Genomic DNA, 24,576 nt, shown 5'->3' with positions numbered 1-24,576 from the left:
AGTAACCAACAGATGTGCATCAAAGACAAAATGGGAGGGATTTGGCATACTTTGATAGACTCTGGACACTCTCCAGATTACTTGGGTTATTAAGAATTGCAACAGGGTGACCCTAAGTTACACAGGTCACTAGAAGAAGGTACTAAATGGTGGTTCATGGTAGAGGGGCCCATGGCCTTCACTGTTGCTCAGTGCTATTGCTAGGAAAGAGTAATGCAGGGGTATCCGATTTTGGTTCCACTTCTGCACTGAGTATTGGTTTTATCTTATGCTTTAATTAATTTTCTTCCCAAAAAAGTAACATTTAGATAAGAACCCCTGCTTTAAACTCTGAGTATATATTCTGGTTCTTAATTTAACAAACATGATCTTTGAATAAAAAGGACCTAAGTAAACAGAGAGTAGACCAATGTTATTCATTAACTGTGAAATGGTTCCTCTGTCAGTAGTTAATTAGTGGATACAACATTAGACCGTATGCTTCTAGAGGGTAAGGACCATGTTATTCATCTGTAACTCTGCAACAAACATAAACACAGGGCTTGGCACACCTAATAAATGTTTGCTGAACTGAGAATGAAAGCACCATATAAATAATAAACATAACATGAATGCAAAAGATTATATTATTTTTCACCATAAAACTAATCCTAATAATTTAAAACTTGCTGTTAAGGCACTACCTTCAAGAAAGGCTTTGAAAAAACCACATTCACTGAAAGACAGACAAGATAGAAAGGCAGAGGGCTATGTACCAGAAGAAGGAAAAACATAAAAGCCCAGAAAAACAAGTAAATGAAATGGAGATAGGCAATCTTCCAGAAAGAGAATTCAGAATAATGATAGTGAAGATGATCCAAGACCTCGGAAAAAGAATGGAGGCAAAGATCGAGAAGATGCAAGAAATGTTTAACAAAGATCTAGAAGAATTAAAGAACAAACAAACACAGATGAACAGTACAATAACTGAAATGAAAACTACACTAGAAGGAATCAATAGCAGAATAACTGAGGCAGAAGAACGGATAAGTGACCTGGAAGACAGAATGGTGGAATTCACTGCTGCAGAACAGAATAAAGAAAAAAGAATGAAAAGAAATGAAGACAGCCTAAGAGACCTCTGGGACAACATTAAACGCAACAACATTCGCATTATAGGGGTCCCAGAAGGAGAAGAGAGAGAGAAAGGACCAGAGAAAATATTTGAAGAGATTATAGTCGAAAACTTCCCTAACATGGGAAAGGAAATAGCCACCCAAGTCCAGGAAGCGCAAAGAGTCCCATACAGGAAAAACCCAAGGAGAAACACGCCGGACACACAGTAATCAAATTGGCAAAAATTAAACACAAAGAAAAATTATTGAAAGCAACAAGGGAAAAACGACAAATAAGATACAAGGGAACTCCCATAAGGTTAACAGCTGATTTCTCAGCAAAAACTCTACAAGCCAGAAGGGAGTGGCATGATATACTTAAAGTGATGAAAGGGAATGAACCTACAGCTAAGATTACACTACCCGGCAAGGATCTCATTCAGATTCGATGGAGAAATCAAAAGCTTTACAGACAAGCAAAAGCTAAGAGAATTCAGCACCACCAAACCAGCTCTACAACAAATGCTAAAGGAACTTCTCTAAGTAGGAAACACAAGAGAAGAAAAGGACCTACAAAAACAAACCCAGAACAATTAAGAAAATGGTCACAGGAACATACATGTCAATAATTACCTTAAAGGTGAATGGATTAAATGCTCCAACCAAAAGACAGAGGTTTGCTGAATGGATACAAAAACAAGACCCATATATATGCTGTCTACAAGAGACCCACTTCAGACCTAGGGACACATACAGACTGAAAGTGAGGGGATGGAAAAAGATACTCCATGCAAATGGAAATCAAAAGAAAGCTGTAGTAGCAATACTCATATCAGATAAAATAGACTTTAAAATAAAGAATGTTACAAGAGACAAGGAAGGACACTACATAATGATCAACGGATCAATCCAAGAAGAAGATATAACAATGGTAAATAGTTATACACCCAATATAGGAGCACCTCAATACATGAGGAAACTGCCAACAGCTCTAAAAGAGGAAATCAACAGTAACACAATAATAATGGGGGACTTTAACACCTCACTTACACCAACGGACAGATCATCCAAGCAGAAAATTAATAAGGAAACAAGCTTTACATGACACAATAGATCAGACAGATTTAATTGATATTTATAGGACATTCCATCCAAAAACAGCAGATTACACTTTCTTCTCAGTGCACACGGAACATTCTCCGGGATAGATCATATCTTGGGTCACAAATCAAGCCTCAGTAAACTTAAGAAAATTGAAATCATATCAAGCATCTTTTCTGACCATAATGCTATGAGAGTAGATATCAATTAGAGGAAAAAAAACTCTAAAGAATACTAGGTCATGGAAGCAACCTAAATGCCCAACAACAGACGAATGGATAAAGAAGATGTGGTACATATATACAATGGAATACTACTCAGCCATAAAAAGGAATGAAATTGGGTCATTTGTAGAGACGAGGATGCATCTAGAGACTGTCATACAGAGTGAAGTAAGTCAGAAAGGGAAAAACAAATATCGTATATTAACACATATATGTGGAACCTTGAAAATGGTACAGATGAACTGGTTTGTAGAGCAGAAATTGAGACATAGAAGTAGAGAAGAAAACGTATGGACACCAAGCGGGGGAAAGAGGCAGGGGTTTGGGTGGTGGTGTGATGAATTGGGAGATTGGGATTGACATGTATACACTGATGTGTATAAAATGCATGACTAATAAGAAAAAGAAAAAAAAGAAAAGCAGAAGGTGAAAAACTTCTTAAAATGTTTTGACTTCTTACTATGATCTTCCCACCTTTATAGACAATTTATCTGTATTAAATTGGTCTCTAAAAAATATATAAAAAATTTTAAAAAAAAAAAGAAAGGCTTCATAAGTTAAAGACACATGAAATACATACAAGTTCGTAGAAAAACGTGTAAAGGAACTGTAGAGAAAAAAAACCCCTAAACTTATGGCAGCTGTGGTGTAACAAATTCCCTAAGATCTAATATAGATAATGCTGCAAGTGGAACATCTTTCACTCTAAGTAAAGCTCTAAAAGATAAACATTTGTTTCATTTAGGCCAATAAAGTACTTCGCTTTTATGAGAATGGTGAGTATATACATAATTATCTTTTTATTAAAAAGTAAATACATGCTGAAAACTATAAACCATTGATAAAGGAAACTGAAGATGATTCAAAGAAATGGAAAGATATCCAATCTTCTTAGTTTGGAAAAATTAATATTGTTAAAATGGCCATACTACCCAAAGCAATCTACAGATTTAATGCAATCCCCATCAAAATACCTATGACATTTTTCACAGAAGTAGAACAAAGAATTCTAAAATTTATATGGAATCAGAAAAGGCCCAGAATTACCAAGGAAATCCTGAGGAAAAAGAACAAAGCTGGAGGAATAACCCTTCCAGACTTTAGGCTATACTACAAAGCTACAATAATCAAAACAGTGTGGTACTGGCACAAAAAGACCTATAGATCAATGGAACAGTATAGAGAGCCCAGAAATAAACCAGCACACCTACAGTCAATTAATCTATGATAAAAGAGGCAAGAATATACAACGGATAAAAGACAGTCTCTTCAATAAATGGTGTTGGGAAAGCTGGACAGCTACATGTAAATCAATGAAATTAGAACACTCCCTCACACCATATAGAAAAATAAACTCAAAATGGATTAAAGACTTAAATTTAAGACATGACACCCTAAAACTCCTAGAAGAAAACGTAGGCAAAACATTCTCTGACATAAATCATAGCAGTATATTCTTAGATCGGTCTCAAAATATACAAGGCAAAAGAAATAAAAGCAAAAATAAGCAAATGGAACCTAATCAAACTTAAAAGCTTTTGCAAAGCAAAGGAAACCATCAACAAAATGAAAAGACAACCTATGGAATGGGAGAAAATATTTGCAAATGATGCGACCAACAAGGGGCTAATAAGCCAAAATATACAAACAGCTAATAAAACTCAATATTGAAAAAACAAACCCAATCAAAAAATGGGCAGAAGCCCTAGACATTTTCCCAAAGAAGACATACAGATGGCTAAGAGACACATGAAAAGATGCTGAATGAACATGCTCAAAAGATGCTCACTGCTAATCACTAGAGAAGCGCAAATAAAAACTACAGTGAGGTATCACCTCACACCGGTTGGAATAACTATCATCAGAAGTCTACAAATAATAAACGCTGGAAAGGGTGTGGAGAAAAAGGAACCCTCCTACTCTGTTGGTAGCAAGGTAAATTGGTGCAGCCACTATGGCAAACAGTATGGAGGCTCCTTAAAAAACTAAAACTAGAGCTACCATATGATCCAGTAATCCCACTCCTGGGTACATATCCAGAAAAAATGAGAACTATACTTCAAAAAGATACATGCACCCCAATGTTCACAGCAGCACTATTTACAAGAGCCAAGACATGGAAACAACCCAAGTATCCATCAACAGATGACTGGCTTAAGAAGATGTGGTATATATATATATACACACACATGCACGTGAACACACACACACACACACATACACACACCGTGGAATATTACTCAGCCATAAAAAAGAATGAAATATTACCATTTGCAGCAACATGGATGGACCTAGAGAATATTATACTTAGTGAAGTAAGTCAGACAAAGACCCTCTCTGACTATATGATATCACATATATGTGGAATCTAAAAATAATACAAATGAATCTATATACAAAACAGAAACAGACTCATAGACATAGACATAGAAGACAAACTTATGGTTACCAAAGGGGAAGGAGGAAGGGACAAATTAGGAGTATGGATTAACAGATACAAATTACTATATATAAAATAGATAAGCAACAAAGATTTACTGTATAGCACAGGGAATTATATTCAATATCTTGTAGTAACCTATAACGGAGTACGATCTGAAGAAAGTAAGTGCGTCACCTTGCTGTACACCTGAAACTAACAGAATATTGTGAATCAACTATACTTCAATTAAAAAAAATAGCTTGTTTACTTAGAAAGAAAGAAAGAAGGAAGGGAGGGGGGAGGGAGGGAGGAAAGAAGGAAAGAAGAAAGGAAAGAGGAAAGGAAAAAGGAAAGGAAAGGAAAGAAAGAGGCACCTGATCCATCATCTCACCTACGTCCTTACCCAGAGCAGGCTTTGACTTCCACTATTAAAAAAAATACGTGTGTGTGTGTGTGTGTGTGTGTGTGTGTGAAAAAAGTGAAAAAAGCAAGGTGAGAAAACAGTGTGAATGGTTTGATCATTTTAGTTTAAAAAAAGATAATTTTATCTGCATATCCTAGCAATAATACACAACTTTTTTTTCCCAGGAAGAAATCAACTGTCAGAAGAAATGGAGTAGAGGTGGGAAAGGGAGCGTTTATGTTGCATTTTGTATCTTTCTGTACTATCTGAATTTTCTAACCATGCATATGTACTACTTTAAGAAAATGTCCATCTGACCGATGAAACTGTAGACCAGTTTGGTTATTTATTTATTATTTATTGTATTATAAAGACTAACGTAAGTTCCTAGTGGCCACATCAATGTTTTGTTCATCTTGCTGCCCAAGATGCTGCCTGGCATAGTAACCTTTTATATTCCCATAAGATAGAAGTTCAGGAAGTATATAAGAATCAATATGATCCACTCCCTAACCCTCTCTGTTGGTTATCAATGCAGTGCCTCTTTCCTCCAAATCTATCTTTCTTTGCCTTGCTTTGTGGTACTGGAGCTGGACCTGTAAAAATTTCTCCTTTGCCAGTTGGCACAATATTAAGCTTTGTCAGTAGGGACAGAGCAATATGAAGTGGTTTCTTTTCCTGGTTCTGGTGTGCTTTTTTCTTCTTGTTCCTGTGACATGTACCTGCTAGCCGTGTGTGAGACAGCCAGTTGTGCTCACCACTTTGCGAGTTTCAGTGGTACCCTAGTGAGTGGATTCCTAGCAAGTCTTGCCAGAACTCCAGTAGGCAGTTTCCTGCTTGCCAGCCTTAGTCTGTGGCCCTTCAGTGAAGTTCACCTCAGTGCCATCCAGTGACCACAGAAACACCTCTCCAACAAGGTCTGAATCTCGGTCTTGTTGGGGAGTGGCACACTCTAAGTTGAAAATTCTCTTTATTTCTTAGTAGTTAATCCCCTATTACTACTTAATAACTCCTTATATTAAAATTTTCCTGTTCATATTACTGGTATGGTTTCTGGTGCCTAATTGGACCTTTCATGCCCAAATCAAATTAAACCAAAAGAAACCAAGTAAAATCCAGCCAAGTCAACAACAAAAAATTAAATCTATAAACCCATCATAAAACATAAGTTTGTATTATTAAGTTTGATAACACAGAGAGGAGCATGGCATGTAGCCCAACTTGTTAACTAATTGCATTAAAAACGTCCACAAAAAAACAAAAAAACACGGTGTGATGCTTTTGTACTGTGTAAACTAAACTAAGCTAGAACTGTATTTCCCAGAATTCTCTTTCCTCCATGATTCTAGGTTAGGGTTGACTACAGAGAAATTTGTCTAAAATTTGGAAGGCAAAAATGAAGCAGCAGCCATTACACTCTGAAGGTCAGTATAGGATGCCAGGTGCTGCTGTATCTCATACACTTTGTTGCAGATCTGCTGGACCATCTTGATGTGTGGAAAGAACTGTGCTCACATTTCCTGCAGTTCCTTCTGGATCTCTTCCTTTAGCTGCTCCTAGTCAGGGCCAGGCACATGTGTAGCTCCATGGCCAGTAATGCTGCTTCTTTTCCAGGTCACCTGCTCTCTTGAGGTTGGAGGACTTTAAAAGACATACACAGATTCTAGTTTGTCCTTGTTCTTCCCTATATCATGCCCAGCTTTTCTTCCTGACTGCTGCCCTGATGATCTATAGTGAGTTCAGGGCCACAGGCAGACCATAATTCAAAGCTTTCCATAAACTTCTTCCCCAGCTTCTAAAACAGAATAAAAGCTGGTCCCTATAATAGATTCCTTACTTCCTACCACTCATGGTGCTTCTGCTATGATGATCAAACCCTCACTATTATACACTATAAAACAGATAAATGATCCAGCTTAAAAAAAAATCTTAAGTAATTTGGATTTCTTGAGCAATTGTTTCTACTGTCAATTCTTATTTCCCCTATGTTTCTTATTTATTTCTACATAATATCTAAGTTTAAAAAATAGATGTTAAAGTGGGAAAATTTTTAAATGCCATTTTCTTTAACAAATGCCCATGTGAGGGCCCATACGAAGGCTAGTTAGAACCAAGTTTTTTGGTTCCTCTGAGATAGATATGGAGACAAATTTCCTTGGTGGCCTGATACAGGAGAGCCTGACCTATTTTTGTAACATTATTCTCCATGCCAGGAGGGGAATAAGATGAAGAACTACTAGGGAGAGTTCTGAGAAGATGAGTATGTATGCATTTAAGAAAAACTAGAGTGGGCCTGGAGATAAGTTTAAGCTGATGAGGGAAAACCAAAAGATGATGCCTAAGCTCCAGATGGTTGTCATTAGTTTCTAAACCCAAATTCATTTGTTAACATTTTTGAGATTTATCCTTGTTTCCTGAGCATGCTCAGTATGACCTGCCAGGTCTCAGAAGTGTGAGTCTCACAAATTCCATTTTCTGTTTTAGAAGAGGATGGGAGGGTAAGGAGGAAGAAAGAGGAATGTAAGTGAGTTAGTAGCAAAGAGTTCCTGATTATGGAGAACCTTAGGGTTAAGAACTTTAACTCAGAGACTGTGGACAAATCATTTGAAGTAAAGTTTTTAAAAAACTGAGTTTATCAAGAAATATTTATTGGGTACCTACTAAGTGCAGGAGGGGGGCTAGACCTTATCAGTTAGAAATGGTGGATGAAACAAAAAGGATGGGCAGAACAAAAAGAGTAAGAGAATACTGCCAGCATCTAAGGGCATGGATCATTTCATCACTCAGCTAAGGCACTTTATCTGGTGCCTAGTTCTCTACTAAAACAGATATAGGAATATTTCATAATCTCTCCTGACTTAGCGCCCATGAAACATGGAGTAGCTTTAGCCAGAAGTCCTTCCATAAGTCCTGGGCTTCCTGAAGCTACCTGCACACAGCTGCACAGTGAGTCAGCCTGGCTATCACAGGTTTATTGCTTCCTACTGTACATTTCAGAAGGACGTATTCAATGTGCCGTTCAGAGTGTGGCTATTTAATTCCTTACAAGTCCTTCATAGGAAAAGAGGGAATAAGAGTTTGCTGGATTTATCTGCCCTAAGAATTAATCTCTCTATGAAAAGGCATGGATAGGACAACTACAATAAATGACAGAATTAAGAAAAGCACTGAACATTCTGGAAAATTTTCGGAAGGTTCATAGAAATTGCTGGTGAAGTTAAATTCTAATTTCTGCCTCCATTTATTTATCTAGCTTGTTCATTTGTTCATTCATTCATTCAACAAACATTTGTTGATTGACACTGGGATACAGCAATGAATAAGAAAGACAATATCCCAGCCTCATGAAATTTATTTTCTTTGGTGGGAGAAAACAGTCAAATGTAAACTAACCAACACACAACACAATTTCAGGTATTATTAAGTGCTCTAAAGAACAATAAAGTAGGGATGGAATGGTGGGGTTATATCTTAGGAGATGATTTAACATTATATATTATATTTTTTACATATAGCATGCAATAAACATTATAACAAACATAACCACAGATATGTCTTAGATACACTAAGGGGACGCGATTGATATAGTTCCATGATAAATCAAACTGAATACATCTATATAAATCATAATGACTTATATATAGACCAATGAGACTTACCCTATAGAAAGCACTGGTCAAAGGGAGTAATGCTGCAGCAATGTTATATTCTTCTAAACTTGAACAATCCTTAAACAAAACAAAGAGAAATGAGATTAGGACATTTACCAGAAATCACAAATATGTGGAAACAAAAATCTATGATACATTATTTACTGTCCTAAGGGGTTTTTACTTTTATTTCAAATTGTCATTAAGGCTTACCTAGATAAATGTGAAAAAAAAGTATGAAAAAATACTGTCCCGAAGCACATTGTTTTTTAAAAAAAATATATTTTATTTTTTTAATTAAAAAAAAAAATTCTTTTTTTCGCTCGTGCCACGTGGCATGTGGGATCTTAATTCCCCGGCCAGGGATGGAACCCATGGCCCCTGCAGTGGAAGCATGAAGCCTTAACCACTGGACCACCAGGGAAGTCCATTCTTTTAGAAATGATATAAAAATACATTTGAGAAAGATGTTGTCATACACTATTGGTGAGTAGCTACTTTTACTTTCCTGTTTTACAAAAGTTGTGTTTACAGCTGTGCATATTTGTCCAAAAATTTTTGGAGGAGGTTTTAGTATATTTAACTACTATATTTCATTGAATCCGAGATACACATTTTCTCCCCACATTTTAACTTCTCTGAGACTGGGATGTATGTTATAATTGAAATAATATATTTTTTCTTAGTCTTACACATGAAGGGTTTATAAAATTCTGTTATTGATCAGGCAAGAAATACCACTGATGCCAAAACCCCTTGGGTGAAATGTTGTTGGGGAATGGGACAGTCAGAAAATCTCAGTGGGAATGTAAAATGGTGCAGCTGCTAGGAAAACAGTATGGCAATTCCTCAAAAATTGAAAAGTAGAATTACCCTATAATCCAGAAATTCTACTTCTGGATATATACCTAAAACAACAGTGACTTGAACAGACATAGGGGGGCCATGGCCTGGAACAATGCTGAAGGGTAATACCCTTAGAGAGGTCAGGTATAGTAATTTCAGCCCCAACCTTAGACAATATAACTATCGCCATCAAAATGCAAATTCATCAGCTATTCATATGTTTGTATGAATTGATTTTAAACTCACAGAGCTGAGACCTTAATATCAATTATTCCAATGCAGTTCCTCTACTTTTCAGATGAGAAAAAGAGGCCTAGATGTCAGCCAGTACTGGAATTTAGATTTATCTACCTATCAGCCTGGTGCTTTTTCCTCTAAACACCGCCTTTTGTACTTGATTACTTTCCTCATATTCTTGAGGAGGCGGATATGAGTTTTCTGAGCTGCCAGCACTGATTTTGGAATGTGAGGGAGGGAGTATAGGCCTCAACAGCAGAGCAGTTGGAGGCTTAAAGCTGCAAAAGGGCACTGGTGCCAGGGACAGGGCCCCTAGAAAAAGGAGAAAGAGTCAGAAGCAAAGAGAAAATACACCATAGACAACCTTGGTCTATTTCAAAATACTATTATGGCTTGGCAGGGTTGAGGGCGTAGTTCTGCCCTGAGGAAAAAAAGGAGGAAACTTTCTTTCAGAAGTCATGGCCCGAAGGCGGGCATCTCTTATAATGCTAGTCTTGCTTAGCATGAGTACATTTGGTATTATGATCTGCTAAAAGAGTTCTTAATAGAATTTCATGCATTTTTAACTATGAAAAACACAGCTAAAGAATACACGGAATGTCCAACTCCAGAAAACACTGAAACAATACTGGGTTACAAGACAAATCTCTGTAATAAAGAATCATTCTCATATACGTGACATTCTCTGACCCAATTAAAAAAAACAACTAAAAGATAGCCTCAAACTTCCTATACTGTCCTAAAAATAATAGTTCTAATTAATTCACCACACAGAGTAAACATTTATTGGATAAATGAATAAGTGAATGAATAAAGGAATAAATTCAAGAAGAGAGAGAAATGAGGAGAAGAAGCTAAGGACAGAAACCTGGGAAAGATATATTTATAGAGAAGGAATAAAGGAAAATCAAGATGGGAAAGCGAAGTAGGAGAAAGCAGTACTATAGTTGTCAAGAGAAGAAGAAACGACCAATAGTGTTGAAGTCTCCAGAGAAATTCAGTAAAATGAAGATTGAGAAAAAGCCAAGAAACTTGTGAATCAAAGACGTCACTGGTGACATGATGAGGGTATAAGTGAGTAGAGTAAAAAAGGCCCTGAGTGTAAATGCTCATAGTTGTAAAGGGAAGGAAGCTGTTTGAGGAGTTATGACATCCAAATGGGTAGCCGAATGAATCTTGGTAGGGCTGAACCAGATGAATACTAAGATTCTATGTAATCCTTTGATTCTATACGAATTAGAAGGGACCTAATACACCAAGGAGGAAAATCCAAGGGAGAGAGAGCTGAAAAAGAAAGGTCACTGATAGAACAAGGTCTCTGTGATATGGCTGCTAATCAATATGGTCCCCATTTCTAAGGGGGAAACATCTCATTTCCATAAAAAGCAAATAAACAGAGTTTATATTAACCAGCAGGATCTCTGAATATTTCAGCAAATATAACTTATTAGGAGAGAGAAGCTTGGTTCTACAACGGAGACTCAGGCCTACCTAAGAGGCTTCCATGGGAAAAGCGGGGAGAGTGTCCTCAGACTGTTGTGCAAACACTAGTTTTATGGTGTACTGACAGCTGTTACTTGGGGGGAAATTGGGGAAATGCTGGGTAAACAAAATTAAGTGTGATGTTTTTGTTTTAAAAAACTGTAGGACTTCTCAGGGCTTTATACTGTGACTGGATGAAGGGAATTTGGTGGCAGCATTTCCAACCTAATTTGACTAAGAACATTTCTTTTAGAAAGCAATTGAAATATATATATATTTAAATTGAGGGCAACTGCTATTTTATTATTATTATTATTCTAAATTATTTATTTATTTATGGCTGTGTTGGGTCTTCGTTGCTGTGTGCGGGCTTTCTCTAGTTGAGGCGAGCGGGGAGACTCTTCGTTGCGGTGCACAGGCTTCTCACTGCGGTGGCTTCTCTTGTTGCGGAACACAGGCTCTAGGTGTGCGGGCGTCAGTAGCTGTGGCACACGGGCTCAGTAGTTGTGGCGCATGGGCTTAGTTGCTCTGCGGCATGTGGGATCTTCCCGGACCAGGGATTGAACCCGTGATCCCTTCATTGGCAGACGGATTCTTAACCACTGCGCCACCAGGGAAGTCCAGAAAAATATATTTTGAAAAAATGATTTAATATCATAAAAAATCTTCTGAGAGCACTCCAACCAAAAGATCATTTAAAAACTTAGTTATGAGCTTTTATTTCTTGACTTATGGTCATATACTGACAAGCATTTTTACTGTAAAGAACTAAAAATGCTAGGTAATATATTTAAAAATCTTTAATGCAATGAAACTGGCAAGGAAGTAAGGAACACTCAGGCCAAAATATAAGTTAAGTGGGAACCTGGAGAGATACAGCACTAAAGTGCAATTTTACCTCAAGAACAGCTAGTGAGCAAAGTAAATTTGAGTATTAGTTTTGATCAACTCAAAGGACTCAAAAGATAGGAGACAAACCCCAGCACTCGCTAAAGGTAGGAAGTCCATTAGGAGAACTACCTTATGGTAGGGACCCCCTAGGGCCACCTGAAACACCAGATGGAAAGTCTGAGATATAAAACGATAATTCAGCAAGGGAAGTAATGAATATGTGAGTAAATTAAGCATACACTGACTATATAAAACACAAAAATAATGTCTTTCAGTATTAAAGAAAAATAAGATACAACTAAAATATACAACCACGGTAGCACAGACATTGTAAGGTGGTGGACTGGAGCTGGATTTTGATAAATTAAGTAAACATTTAAATTTCTCTGTGTTATTGCCAAAGGAACAGAATGGGTTACAACTTCTAAACTAGTGGGGGGAAAAGTGGTCTGAAAGAAAAATAACCCAAAGGAAGGCAAGAAGGAGGAAAAGAAACTCAGAAAAAGGAAACAATCAAAAAAGAACAAAATAAGATAATAGGAATAAATAAAAATATAATAGCAGAAATTTAGAAATAGCAGAAATAGCAGAAAATAGCAGAAATAGACCAAATACTCTGGTTAAAAGACAACTATTGTAAGAAGAAATGGGAAGTTGGAAATGTTGGTAAAAGAGTACATATAAGATGAATAAGGTCTGAGAATCTAATATATAACATAGTCACTATAGTTGATAATACTGTATCATATAATTAAAATTTGCTAAGAAAGTGGAACTTAAGTATTCTCACCCCTCCCCCAAAAAGGAAATCTGTGAGGTGATGGATGTGTTAATTAATTCGATTGTGGGAATCCTTTCACAATGTATGGTATATTAAGTCATCACGCTGTACACTTTAAATATGTTACAGCTTTATTTGCCAATTATACCTCAGTAAAACTGGAAAAAGTATATAGGCCATGTAGGAAAACACCACACCTTTTTCCTATTCTCTGTCATCTCCATGGATTTTATAAAATAATCCCAGAATATGGCAAAAAGGGTGAATCATCTTTTTCTTCCTGACTTATTCCTCACCCTCTTGCTTAGGACACTGCTATGCACAAGAATGTCATCCCCTGTGTCCTAGCACATCTGAGTTTCTTTAACAGAAATGCCTTGCATGTTTCTGAAGACTGTCATGAGGCCCAAGGCAATAAAGTTCAACAGACTTAAGCTGTAATCTTCTCCTAAGGAAATGGCTGGGATGCCAAGATGCCTTTTGACTTTGATTTCACAGCAGGGCTTCATTTGTAATGATGCTGTCCAAACTTTAAATGACAACAGCTGTGATATGAAGTCCCACACACTCATTTATAAAAATTTCCCACAAATTAAAAAAAAATTAAACAATGGGGAATTTCAATCCATGACCAATTAGCAGGGAACAGGCAATCATAAAACATTTAGGGGCTATTTATTATCTTATAAAATGTTTACACATTGTAGTGCATGTCTCAAACCTGAGCGCCAGTCAAATGCTGATTGCAAAATATAAATATAAAATTCTTTGCAAATCACGTTAGAGATATTCTAAGTTAATTAGATTGAAAAATGGAAAAAATTTTGAAACAATAAGTACAACTATTGACATAGCAATAGCATTCCGGAATAGTGCAGTTATCTGTTGGGGAATCAGTCCATAAATACACATCCTGAAATCCCCTGTGTTTTGGCCACGTAATAGCAAAGTAGTTACAGACATACCAGACAATTTATAAGCCTGCAAGGACTTGAATGACTATACATGTTTTATTCTGAACTTTGCTATGCAGCTTACCTTTAATTTTCCTCCTACAACTGAAGAGTGAGCCCTGCAATCTTAATTTCTCATTACCCTCAATTACTTCATATTTTGATTTGCATACCTTTGGACTGTCACGACCAGCATTCCCATTTTTGTAAAACTTTGGAACCTCTCAAAAATGATATAGGTAAACATTAAAGAAAAAAATAAGACTGAAAGGCAGAATGTCTTACAAAACTGACTTTTCTTGAGTTTAGACTTGATATAGCTCAGAAAAAAAATTTTTTGAATTGTCCAAAACACTGAGAACATTTGTATCTTCTACGTGGGGACAAAAATTAAAACTACCAAAGCCCCAAATACCTCTGTATATCATGTTAGTCTCCTGCTCAAAAATGTCAGCTATGTTCTGACCATTACAGGATAATGACCAAACTCTTCTGCCAAACTTGTAAACCCTCCGTGGTGTGGACCCATCTCCACACTTACCCAACAATATGGCCCTCCTGCTATAAGCCGCAGGTCTAGTCAGTCTGCTTTATTTATCATCTGCTATTCTATATCAAAATTACCTCCTACCACATCTAATACCCCTAGAATAGCACCCATGACTTGCTTTATCATTTACACTCTTCCTCCTTGGCACCTCCATATGCATGCCCTCGTGTTTTCCCACCCTTTCTAAGTACGGTGCTAAGTACAAAATAAGCAGTAGGACTCGTTGTTTCGGCCTCAGGTTACATTTTAATGCTAAATCTGCGAATATAACCATTGAGGATGTATCACAATTTTGAACACTATGGTTATTTAATATGTACCATTACTCTCACTGAGATAGAAGATGAATGCTAGACTTGACAAATAATATCAAGCTTTGCTTTAAGTTTTTGAGTGAATGGCACAAGTCCGCTTCAATTTTATGTCTGGAAACTAGGACACTGCACCTGGCATATAGTAATAATAGTTAACATTTATTGAATGCTTACTAAGTATCAAACATATTTTCAGTATGAATTTACAGAAATTATTTCATTTAATTTTTACAGCACCTCTAGGAGGTAGATACTATAATTATATCCATTTTGTTGATGAAGGAACTGAGTTTCTCAGAGGTTAAATAATTGCCTGAGATTATATGGGCACAAATGACAGAGCCAGAGCTCAAACCCAGGTAGTCTCACTCCAATGTTTGTGCTTTAAAGCTCTATGCCCCGTTGCCTCTCAAATGCAACTGAATCTAAAGATGGCATCTGTGGAAACATATAATTCAGGCAAAAGAAGAAATTTTCCACTAATTATAAATAATTTCCTCAAAAGAGGCTGAAACTATACTATATCTGTGAAAAAGCAATTGAAAACTTAAAATGTGGCTGCTAAAATTAAAATGCAAAGGAAGGGCTGGAAGTTAATTTTTTTTCCCTCATGGTATCCTTTTATTTCATCTCTATCTTCATAATTTCTTAAAAAATTAAGAACTACAAACGATCATGTCAAAGCTTCTAAAATACGCCTAATAGGAGTGCTGGAAAGAGAGGACAAAGTAGGTAGAAGAAAGCAAAAGAAACAATAAAAAGAATTTTGTCTTCATAAGCAAAGAGTCCAGTGAGTGTCAAATAGGACAAATGAAAAAAGATATTTGGTACAATGAATAAAATGTGGTATACTCATACAAAACAATACTACATGAAAGTGAAAATAAATGAATTATAATTATATCCAAAATCATGGATGAATCTCCCAAACAAAATTTTGATCCAGAGAATCAAGGCAAAAAGAACACATCACCACCATATCATCATCATCATCAGTCACTGCTGAAACACACATTCTTAATTAACATTGGCCTCTATCTCTATTTACTACATCAAACACACCATTGTAAACATGTAGGATTTCATAAAGTCTACTATAGCAATGTCAAAGAATTACTTTTATCAAATCATACTGACAAAGGAAAATCTAACAAAATCAGGTCAAGTGAAAAAAAGATCACCAGTTCGGATGATTTTATGCTAAGTGTTTTAAAAGAAAATGATTTGATGTCAGAGGATTAAAGGGAGTCCCTTAAGAAAAATAATGAAGGCTTTAAATATTTTTGCAAAATGATCATCTTTGGGACAGTGCTGTAAAAGTCAAACATAAAGTAAGTCATAATGCTATTTCGTTAGGAAAATTATTTTAAATACCTTTCCCTTCCCCAGACAAAAGTGAGATTCATACTTTGGTTCTAAAAATATCAGCATATGGTAAAAATTATAACCTAAATATGTTAAAATTTTATATTTCTTCTTTGAAATATAATGTATCAAACAAACCATTCCCCCACTATTTGGTATGAAATTTTAGTTCCTATTTTGTATGGATTTACTGGTGGGGATAGTGAAAATTAGTTCTACTCTTAATGATCTAAAGGATGCTGGAGTGATGGTCTCTGTCATATCTCTATTTAATTCTCCAGTCTTGTGTCTGTAGAAACCAGACAGATCTGGAGGATAAAAGCAGACTACAGCAAATTCAATCACGCAGTAGCTCCAATGGCAGTTTTATAATAAAGATGTTTTGTCTTTGCTACAGCAGATTATCATGGTCGTGGGTATGTTGCATGCAATCACTGATGTGGTGAATAAGTTCTTTTCTATCTCTATCAGAGAGGAGGATCTGAATTTGGACCATTTGAACATCATATAGAATATTATGCTGATCTACTACATTGATGACATCATGCAAATCAGGCTGGATGAGCAAGAAGTGGCTACCATGTTGGAAACCTTGGTGAGACATGCACTCCAGAACATGGGAGATAAACCTTATAAAGGTTCTGGCCTGCTGGGACATCTCATTCAAAGTAAAGGACAATTTGTTGCATCTTGTATCTCCCATCATGAGGAAGGAAGCAAAAATTCTGGTAGGCCTCTTCAGGCTATGAAGGAAGCATATTCCACATCTGGGATTACTGTACAGGCTCATACCAGGTGACACAAAAAGCTACCAGCTCTGAGTGGGGCCCAGAAGAAGAAAGGGCTCTGTAGCAGGTCCAGGAATTAAAAAGCCCTGCTTACCATCACAGTCAGTGACCCACTTAGAGAATTTGCACTTTCCACTGCTGTAACTCTGAGTTGTGCAAGGTTATAGATTCCAGTCCCCAAAGGAGAAACATTTCTACCAGGGGACAAAACAAGAATCTCATTAATCTATAAACTACAGCTGTCACCAAGGCACATTATACTCCTAATGCCCAGAAATTGGCAGACAAGAGGAACCATAATTTTTCTTAACATCTTTATTGGAGTATAGTTGCTTTACAATGGTGTGTAAGTTTCTGCTTTATAAATAAGTGAATCAGCTATATGTATACCTATATCCCCATATGCCCTCCCTCTTGTGTCTCCCTCCCACCCTCCCTATCCCACCCCTCCAGGTGGTCACAAAGCACCGAGCTGATCTCCCTGTGCTGTGTGGCTGCTTCCCACTAGCTATCTATTTTACATTTGGAGGAGCCATCATTTTGGCAGAAATAACTGAACCTGAATGCCAGGGAGGTAGGGCTAATGTCACATAACGGGAACAAGGAGGAATATGTTTGGCACCCAGTTAAGTCCTTGGGTACCTCTTGGTACTTACTTGCCAAATTCTGATGGAAAATGAACAAGTGCAGCAACCCTAGGATGAGAAACACAAAGTGACCAGAGACTAAGACCCCTCCAGGATGAGGGTCTGGGTCATAAGAAGGGAAGTTAGCACCATTTGCAATCCTACAATCAGCTACATCTGCAGGGGCAAACGTTTTTCCCACTTACCCTCTTCTAAGTTTCCCTCAGCAAGAAAGGCACACTAGAATTCTGGAGGAACTGCTCCTGAATACCTATGAAGAAGTGGAGGCGAGCAGCACAAGGGATGAACATGAGAATGCCTTATCCAAACACCCCTTCAAGGGAGGACTTGTTGCCTCCATGACTGGCAGTGCTGTCAACAACCCTTCCCGAAGCAGCAAATATTCAATGACTGATTAAGGTGTGGGTCCATACGCAGCCATTCTGACTTAACGTGGGACAACTTCAGCTCAGAACTTTGTGTGGGTTAGGCTGAGGCTATCCTTGAGCTCACAATATTGCCTGACTTCCCCTTTTGCCAATTCTATTTATTTTCCCTCCCTCCCACAGGTGTTGATCCAAAGACCACTCCCTAACAAACATCCTTTGCACTAAACTCTGCCTCAGAATCTGTTTCCAACCTGAAACAACTTCCTAATAAAGTAGTAGCACACACTGTTTTCTGGGGAACCCAGGCTAAGAGAGATCTGTAGTTTGAAAAGCTCACTATTGGCTATGGGACAATGAATGCATTTGGGCAGGAACAAAAGTGGATGTGGGAAGAATGCTTAGATGGGTATTATAACAATCTAAGTGGGATGATGGTAGTTTTGATTGGGGTATTACAGGTGGAGGTAGGAGACAAGTGGATCGAGTTAAAAGGTTTTTATGGGGGTAAAAATCAGTATAACTTGGTGTTAGAGATGAAGGAGGAGAAGGTGTCAAGGATTACTCAGGTTTTAGTTCGCGTAACTGGATCAATGGTCATGCCATTTGCCAAGATTAGGGACAATGGAAGGGAATCAGGTTTGAGGGTTGAGGGGTAAAGGAAATGCATGATCATGACTTCAGTTTGTAACCATTAAAGCTGAGCATCTTTGACACATGAAAACGAGATACCAGGTATCCAGTTGGATATAAAGGTGTAGCTCAGAGAAAAGGTCTGGGGTAGAAAAATAAACTTACGAGTCATCAACATGTAGGTGGTAGTTTAAGTTGTGGGTGTGAAAGAGACCATCCTTGAAGTGAGTATAGAATGAGACAAAAATAAATAAATAATATAAGGCTTTAAAAATTAAAGGCCAAGTGGAGAAGGATGAGCTTTCAAAGATGGAGAAGGAATGGCCAGAAAGGTACGAGGATATGTAGAAAACGTTGCATCATGGAAGCTAAGGAAAGAGAGTGCTTCAAAAAGAAATTCTAATTGATAAACTGCTTCCTCTATCTTCAAAGCATGGAAAAGCCAGTGGACTTAACCACGAAGAGATAACATGAATAATTTATATACTTTACATAGTTTCAAGGTAGCTACTATAACATATTTTTTGTTTGCTTTCCTATATTCCCCTTCCCCTCAAAAAGACCGTAATTTAAATTCCTGTGGCAAAAAAAGAAAGTGAATTATAAATCTGCCACATTTAGAATGGCTAATCTGTCACATTTAGAAGGACTAATAAATAAAACCTACAGAAAAGCCTTCTACATTAGAAAAGCCTTCATGTATATAAGTGAGGTTATGAACAAAAACAAACACCTCTTTTTAGCATTTTTAAATCCATAGGTTAGGGACTTTCCTGGTGGTCCAGTGGTAAAGAATCCGCCTTCCAATGCAGGGGACGCGGGTTCGATCCTTGGTCTCAGAACTGGGATCCCACATACCTCAGGGCAATTAAGCTCGCGTGCCTCAATGAGAGGGCCCACGTGCCGCAAACTACAGAGCCCGTGCACTCTGGAGCCCACACGCCACAACTAGAGAGAAGCCCATGCTGCAACAAAAGATCCTGCATGCCTCAACGAAGACCCTGCGTGCCACAACTAAGACCCAACGCAGCCAAAAAAATAAATGAAAAAAAAATCCATAGGTTATCATTACGCTGCTTTTATAATATAAGCAAAAGAAAATAATCAAGTACTTACTTATATAACCAACTACTGCAAATAACTAGAGACAATTTTCTTCATGATTTATGTTGTAAAAGCAATGATAACATAAGATCAGAAAAAAAACTTAACTCGCTCTTATTTTCAATAATATTCTGGAATGCCATTGTGAAGAGTTAAAAATGGACATTGGCAGAAAATTTTTAAATTGTAAGACTCATTGGCAGCATTATTTATGAAAATCTTTTTGAAAGTCAAAATCAGTTTCCACACAATGAATGAAATATGTGAAAAGTGAGATGCAATTAACCACATCTCACCATCCTTAAATATAAATAGGCAAGGAATTATCAATCCTATGGTTAAATACATTTTTTTCTGGTGCACTGATAAGAAAGACACTCAGTAAAATGTAAAGTGTTACCTAAGGTCAGGATAGTAACATGAAAGCATTTCTGGGAATCCTAAGAAAACAATGTTTGCAAATTCTGAACTTATTTCTTAAAGATAACATAAAACTAGACACTGGTCAGAAAATCAACCCCCTCTGGATTGGCTTTGGCCTTCTCAACCCCGCGCCCTCACTTTCACTGGCAAAGGTCACCACCTGTGACCTCTTACTTGCCAACCAAATGGATTATGTTTAGACATTTAATTTAACCTCTATACCATTTGTTAAGATTAAACACATATTTTCTCTTTTTTAAAAACTATTTTCCTTTAAAAAAACTCACAAACTTTCATTTCTTTATAAAATATCTAGGAAAGGCAGGTAAGTGAAAAAAAAAAAAGAAAAATATCTTGTCATAAATCCCACAACCTTTAAACAACCAATGTAACACTTTGGTGTCTATGCTTCCTATTTTTCCAAGTCACAAATTGTATATTTATTCATATAATTTTTTTTTTTTTTTTTTGCGGTACGTGGGCCTCTCACTGCTGTGGCCTCTCCTGCTGCGGAGCACAGGCTCCGGACGCGCAGGCCCAGCGGCCATGGCTTACGGGCCAAGCCGCTCCGTGGCACGTGGGATCCTCCCGGACCGGGGCATGAACCCGCGTCCCCTGCCTCGGCAGGTGGACTCCCAACCACTGCACCACCAGGGAAGCCCTATTCATATAATTTAACTTTACTTTTATATAGTCATTTCATCTTTAAAAAAAAATTAATTTTTCTTCGAGTTTTATTGAGATACAATTGATGTACAGCACTGTGTAAGTTTAAGGTATAGAGTATAATGATTTGATTTACATACATCACGAAATGATTATAACAATAAGTTTAGTGAACATCCATCATCTCATACAGATATTTAAAATAAAGGAATAGAAAAAAAGTTCTTCTTTCTTGTGACAAGAATTCAGGATTTACTTAACTTTCAAATATAACATACAGCAGTGTCAATTATATTTATCATATTATACATTACATTCCTAGTACTTATAACTGGAATTTCATACCTTTTGACTGCCTTCATCCAATTCCCCCTCCTCTGACCCTTCACCTCTCGTAACCACAAATCTGATCTGTTTTTCTCTGAGTTTGTTTGTTTTTGAAGTATAATTGGCCTACAATACTGTTAGTTCCTGTTATACAACATAGTGATTTGATACTTCTATACATTTCAAACTGATCACCATGATAACTATAAGTCTAGTTACGCTATGTCACCAAAGATATTGTTACACAGTTACTGACTATATTCCCCGCAGTATACATTTCAAACTATGCCATTTATTTTGCATTTATTTTGCAATCTCCGTCACCTACTTCTTCCCCTACCCCCCCATAAACACACTGTTACAACCCTGCATTTTTACTCACCTCCCCCTGCATTTACTGTTTTTGACAACATATTTTACATTTTTTTTGTTTTGTGTATCCCTTAACTACTTATCACGTATAGATGATTCTTACTACTTTTGCCTTTTAACCTTCCTACTAGCTTTACACGTGGTTGATTTACTACCTTTACTGTATATTTGCCTTTACCAATTAGATTTTTCCTTTTGTAATTTTCATGTTACTCATTGTGGCCTCCTCTTTTTCAATTAGAAGAAGTCCCTTTAATATTTCTTGTAAAGCTAGTTTGGTGGTGTCAAACTCTTTTAGCTTTTGTTTGTAAAACTTTTGATCTCTCCATCAAACCTGAATGAAAGCCTTGCTGGGTAGAATATTCTTGGTTGTAGGTTTTTCCCTTTCATCACTTTAAGTATATCATGCCACTCCCTTTTGGTCTCGGAGGCTAGATCCTGAGGCAGCTGCCTGAGGCGTCCAAGGTGTCTCAGAACTAGTGCTGGCCCGCTGGTGGGTGGAGCTGGGTCCCAGCGTCTGTGACTGCAGGGCCCTGGGGGTCCCAGGGCTAGTGCTGGCACACTGGTATGTGGGGCCAGGACCTGGGCCCCCTGGTAGACTGGGCTACATTCCAGGGTGGCTGTAGGCTCAGAGGCTCTTAAGGCAGCCAACCTGCTGATGGTGGGGCTGGGTCCTAGTGCTAATAATTTACAGGGAAGATTCCAAAATGGCGCTTACCAGCACCAGTGTCCAGGTGGCAGAACAAACTCAGAATGGCTGCCGCCAGTATCTATGTCCCCAAGGTGAGCTCCAGTTGCCTTCTGCCTCTCTGGGAGGCTCTCCAAGATCAGCAGGTGGGTCTGACCCAGGCTCCTTTCAAATTACTGCTTCAGCCTTGGGTACTGGAGCATGTGAGATTTCATGTGCGCCCCTGAAGAGTCTCTACTTCCCAGAGCCTTCTCACTCTCCTGAAAGTAAGCCCTTCTGGCCTTAAAAGCAAACATTCTGGGGGCTCATCTTTCCAGTGCAGGACTCCCGGGATGGTTAGCTCAATGCGGTACTTGGACCACTCACTCCTTGGGAAGAACCTTGGTAATTGTAATTATCCTCCCATTTGTGGGTTGCCCACCTGGCAATATGGGTCTTGACTACACTGAGTCTCCAGTCCCTATCACTTTACTTGTTGTGGTTCCTTCTTTATATCTTTAGCTGTAGAAAATCTTTTCTGCTAGTCTTCTGATCTTTCTCATCAATAGTTGTTCTGTAAATAGCTATAATTTTGGTGTGCCTGTGGGAGGAGGTGAACTCACACTCCCTACTCTACCACCTTGGCCTGCATTCTTCCTAGTCACTTCGTTCTTAAATTAATTTCCTACCTTGGCTTCTATGACCTCATTTTCTCCTTACACCTTTTCTCCTTTTACATCTATGACCCTTTCATCTCAATGTTTATAGGTTTTGTTATTCTGCTCACCCCTTAAATGTCAGTATTTCTCAGGTTTTTTTCCCCATCCTTAGATCTCCTCTCTTATAGTACCTACTTTCCTTAGGCTGGCTCAACCATTTCTATGAGATAGAGTGCCACTGTATTTCCAGCCTAGACAACTCTCCTCAGCTCCAGCTGACTGGGCTCTTCCAATTTGTTGTAGAGACCTCAAACTCAATATATCTTAAACTGAATTATCTCCATCCCTCACATATACCTTCAAGCCTGACACTCTTCCATACTATCTTGGTAAAGCATCTATTCAGTCGACTAGCCAGAAACCTTTTCTATCGCATCATACTCTCACATTCAGTCAGATATCAAGTTGATGCTTCCAGTGTTATCCTGCTTCCATTTATCCATCCAACAAATATCTTTAGTTGAACTAGGTACATTGCACTGGGGGCTCTGAATTAAACAGTTATATAATCATTGCCCTCTTTTTTTTTTTTTTTTTTTTTTTTTGTGGTACGCGGGCCTCTCACTGTTGTGGCCTCTCCCGTTGTGGAGCACAGGCTCCAGACGCGCAGGCTCAGCGGCCATGACTCATGGGCCCAGCCACTCCGCGGCATGTGGGACCCTCCCGGACCGGGGCACGAACCTGTGTCCCCTGCATCGGCAGGCGGACTCTCAACCACTGTGCCACCAGGGAGGCCCATCATTGCCCTCTTGAAGCTGAATCAAATACTGTTAATTCTGTCTTTATCACATTTGTCATCTCTTCCCTCTTCTTCATATTTACTACCTTTGTTTGGGCTTTCACCACAGGTATAACTTCTTTACTCCAACCAATTTCTGAGTCTTTGGGGAGTTCTGTATCAGAATTCAGAATGCTTCTGTTTTCCCCCATCTTCCTAATTTCAGCTTTCTCATGTCTGAAAAATCAGTTAACACTTGTTCATGTGCTGTCTTTTAAAATTTTGTGCTAACATTTCTTTACCTGTTTTCTTTGTCCCTGTAGAATTGTGTTTATCTTTTAAAAATCCCTCTACTATCCCTTTTTGTTGAGTTTCAGAAGGGAAATGGAAATAAATGTGTGGAGATAAGTGACCAGGTGCCCCAAATCGTCATTCTAGAGTTTATAATTTCTAGAAGTTTCTCTATGCCACCATTTTTAGAATACTTTAATATCTCTTCCTTCACATTTCCTAGCTATGTGATTTTCCAGCAAGAAAATTCGAAATAGCCTCTAGTTCATTCCTTAAAAAAAATTATTAGTATCTTATATAGTCATCTAGTCACTGAGGAAATAGTAAATAAAATTCAGTAAGTAGTAGGGCTTCCCTGGTGGCGCAGTGGTTGAGAGTCCGCCTGCCGATGCAGGGGACACGGGTTCGTGCTCCGGTCTGGGAAGATCCCACATGCCGCGGAGCGGCTGGGCCCTTGAGCCACGGCCGCTGAGCCTGCGCGTCCGGAGCCTGTGCCCCGCAATGGGAGGGGCCACAGCAGTGAGAGGCCCGCGTACCGCAAAA

General features: G+C 38.0%; 1 protein-coding gene across 1 annotated transcript in view; it reads right to left on the bottom strand.

Moving 5' to 3' along the window:
* SBF2 (SET binding factor 2) overlaps positions 1 to 24,576 on the bottom strand; it is a 205,505-nt gene that overhangs the window by 109,371 nt on the left and 71,558 nt on the right. Inside the window, exon 10 of the mRNA XM_024757008.1 lies at positions 8,904 to 8,972. Coding sequence (XP_024612776.1) covers positions 8,904 to 8,972 — 69 coding nt within the window. The remainder of the gene's footprint in view (positions 1 to 8,903; positions 8,973 to 24,576) is intronic.

This window comes from Neophocaena asiaeorientalis, unplaced genomic scaffold (assembly GCF_003031525.2).
Source record: "Neophocaena asiaeorientalis asiaeorientalis breed wild unplaced genomic scaffold, Neophocaena_asiaeorientalis_V1.1 scaffold504, whole genome shotgun sequence".
NCBI lineage: Eukaryota > Metazoa > Chordata > Mammalia > Artiodactyla > Phocoenidae > Neophocaena > Neophocaena asiaeorientalis.
This window is presented reverse-complemented; position numbering and strand designations above follow the sequence as displayed.